Source organism: Lutjanus erythropterus, chromosome 13, assembly GCF_056507025.1.
Source record: "Lutjanus erythropterus isolate fLutEry1 chromosome 13, fLutEry1.hap2, whole genome shotgun sequence".
In the NCBI taxonomy this organism is placed as follows: Eukaryota; Metazoa; Chordata; class Actinopteri; order Lutjaniformes; family Lutjanidae; genus Lutjanus; species Lutjanus erythropterus.
In genome coordinates this window covers 40,321,314-40,323,813 of record NC_139329.1, presented here as the reverse complement: position 1 = coordinate 40,323,813, position 2,500 = coordinate 40,321,314, and the positions used below count along the sequence as shown (strand labels likewise).

General features: G+C 47.3%; 1 protein-coding gene across 2 annotated transcripts in view; it reads right to left on the bottom strand.

The window, feature by feature from the left end:
* nup160 (nucleoporin 160) overlaps window positions 1–2,500 on the bottom strand; it is a 26,239-nt gene that overhangs the window by 5,717 nt on the left and 18,022 nt on the right. The window contains exons 21-23 of one of the 2 annotated variants that reach the window (XM_084734249.1): window positions 2,372–2,491; window positions 2,054–2,157; window positions 1,426–1,524 (exon numbers count right to left, since the gene is read on the bottom strand). In XM_084734249.1, the coding sequence (XP_084590375.1) occupies window positions 1,426–1,524; window positions 2,054–2,157; window positions 2,372–2,491 (323 nt within the window). The remainder of the gene's footprint in view (window positions 1–1,425; window positions 1,525–2,053; window positions 2,158–2,371; window positions 2,492–2,500) is intronic. The other variant, XM_084734250.1, reaches the window with a different exon arrangement.

Sequence of the window (2,500 nt, the reverse complement as noted above, 5' to 3'; positions counted from 1 at the left end):
TCAAAGTTCCACGTGTTCCTAAAAGTCGTCTGTGGTGAAATTTGTTCATGAACTTTAAAATAAACCTTTGATGAACTCGTCGTCTTCATGACACAAAGATTCACCACGTTAATGATCTGGGTTCTGTGTGTGTGTGTGTGTTCTGTGTGTGTTCTCACATGCTGCACTCTGGGTTTTGTGTGTTCTGACATGCTGCACTCTGGGTTCTGTGTGTGTGTGTGTGTTCTGTGTGTGTTCTCACATGCTGCAGTCTGGGTTCTGTGTGTGTTCTGTGTGTGTTCTGACATGCTGCACTCTGGGTTCTGTGTGTGTGTGTGTGTTCTGTGTGTGTTCTGACATGCTGCACTCTGGGTTCTGTGTGTTCTGACATGCTGCACTCTGGGTTCTGTGTGTGTGTGTGTGTTCTGTGTGTGTGTGTGTGTGTGTGTGTGTGTGTGTGTGTGTGTGTGTGTGTGTGTGTGTGTGTGTGTGTGTTCTGTGTGTGTTCTCACATGCTGCACTCTGGGTTCTGTGTGTTCTCACATGCTGCACTCTGGGTTCTGTGTGTGTGTGTGTGTTCTGTGTGTGTTCTCACATGCTGCAGTCTGGGTTCTGTGTGTGTGTTCTGTGTGTGTTCTCACATGCTGCAGTCTGGGTTCTGTGTGTGTGTGTGTGTTCTGTGTGTGTTCTCACATGCTGCAGTCTGGGTTCTGTGTGTGTGTGTGTGTTCTGTGTGTGTTCTCACATGCTGCAGTCTGGGTTCTGGGTGTGTGTGTGTGTGTTCTGTGTGTGTTCTCACATGCTGCAGTCTGGGTTCTGTGTGTTCTGACATGCTGCACTCTGGGTTCTGTGTGTGTGTGTGTGTTCTGTGTGTGTTCTCACATGCTGCAGTCTGGGTTCTGTGTGTTCTGACATGCTGCACTCTGGGTTCTGTGTGTGTGTGTGTGTTCTGTGTGTGTTCTCACATGCTGCAGTCTGGGTTCTGTGTGTGTGTGTGTGTTCTGTGTGTGTTCTCACATGCTGCAGTCTGGGTTCTGGGTGTGTGTGTGTGTTCTGTGTGTGTTCTCACATGCTGCAGTCTGGGTTCTGTGTGTGTGTGTGTGTGTGTGTGTGTTCTCACATGCTGCACTCTGGGTTCTGTGTGTGTTCTGTGTGTGTTCTCACATGCTGCAGTCTGGGTTCTGTGTGTGTGTGTGTGTGTTCTGTGTGTGTTCTCACATGCTGCACTCTGGGTTCTGTGTGTGTTCTGTGTGTGTTCTCACATGCTGCAGTCTGGGTTCTGGGTGTGTGTGTGTGTTCTGTGTGTGTTCTCACATGCTGCACTCTGGGTTCTGTGTGTGTTCTGTGTGTGTTCTCACATGCTGCACTCTGGGTTCTGTGTGTGTTCTGTGTGTGTTCTCACATGCTGCAGTCTGGGTTCTGTGTGTGTTCTGTGTGTGTTCTCACATGCTGCAGTCTGGGTTCTGTGTCAGAGCTTCATAAGCTTCACTGTTGTGTCCGAGATCCAGATGATGTTTGAATATTCGAGTCCACAGAGCCGCCTGAAGAACAAGAACACACACGTTACTGACTGTTTACTACATGTTTACCTGACTGTTTACTGACTGTTTACTACATGTTTACCTGACTGTTTACCTGACTGTTTACTGACTGTTTACTACATGTTTACTGACTGTTTACTGACTGTTTACTGACTGTTTACTACATGTTTACCTGACTGTTTACTGACTGTTTACTGACTGTTTACTACATGTTTACTACATGTTTACTGACTGTTTACTGACTGTTTACTACATGTTTACCTGACTGTTTACTACATGTTTACCTGACTGTTTACTGACTGTTTACTGACTGTTTACTGACTGTTTACTACATGTTTACTGACTGTTTACTGACTGTTTACTACATGTTTACTGACTGTTTACTGACTGTTTACTACATGTTTACCTGACTGTTTACTGACTGTTTACTACATGTTTACTACATGTTTACTGACTGTTTACTACATGTTTACCTGACTGTTTACTGACTGTTTACTACATGTTTACCTGACTGTTTACTGACTGTTTACTGACTGTTTACCTGACTGTTGATGTCGGTGGCAGCTTCTGTGATGGCCAGAGAGGCCAGCTGGATGACGAGTTCAGGCAGACCAACATCCTCCAACAGCCGCAGCACCTGAACACAGAACCACAAACTGTCAGAGGGGGGTGTGTCCTCCTCTCTCAGGTGTGTGTGTGATGCTCCTCTCTCAGGTGTGTGTGATGCTCCTCTCTCAGGTGTGTGTGTGATGCTCCTCTCTCAGGTGTGTGTGTGATGCTCCTCTCTCAGGTGTGTGTGTGATGCTCCTCTCTCAGGTGTGTGTGATGCTCCTCTCTCAAGTGTGTTCTACCTTGTTGTAGTACTGTAGTCGGGGGGTGGAGGCAGACTCCTCCTCCTCGCTGCCCGTCAGTCTCAAGAGGAACTCCTCCTTCTCCACCTCCGTCGCCGCCTCCTGGAAACACTGCAGAGCCTGAAGAGA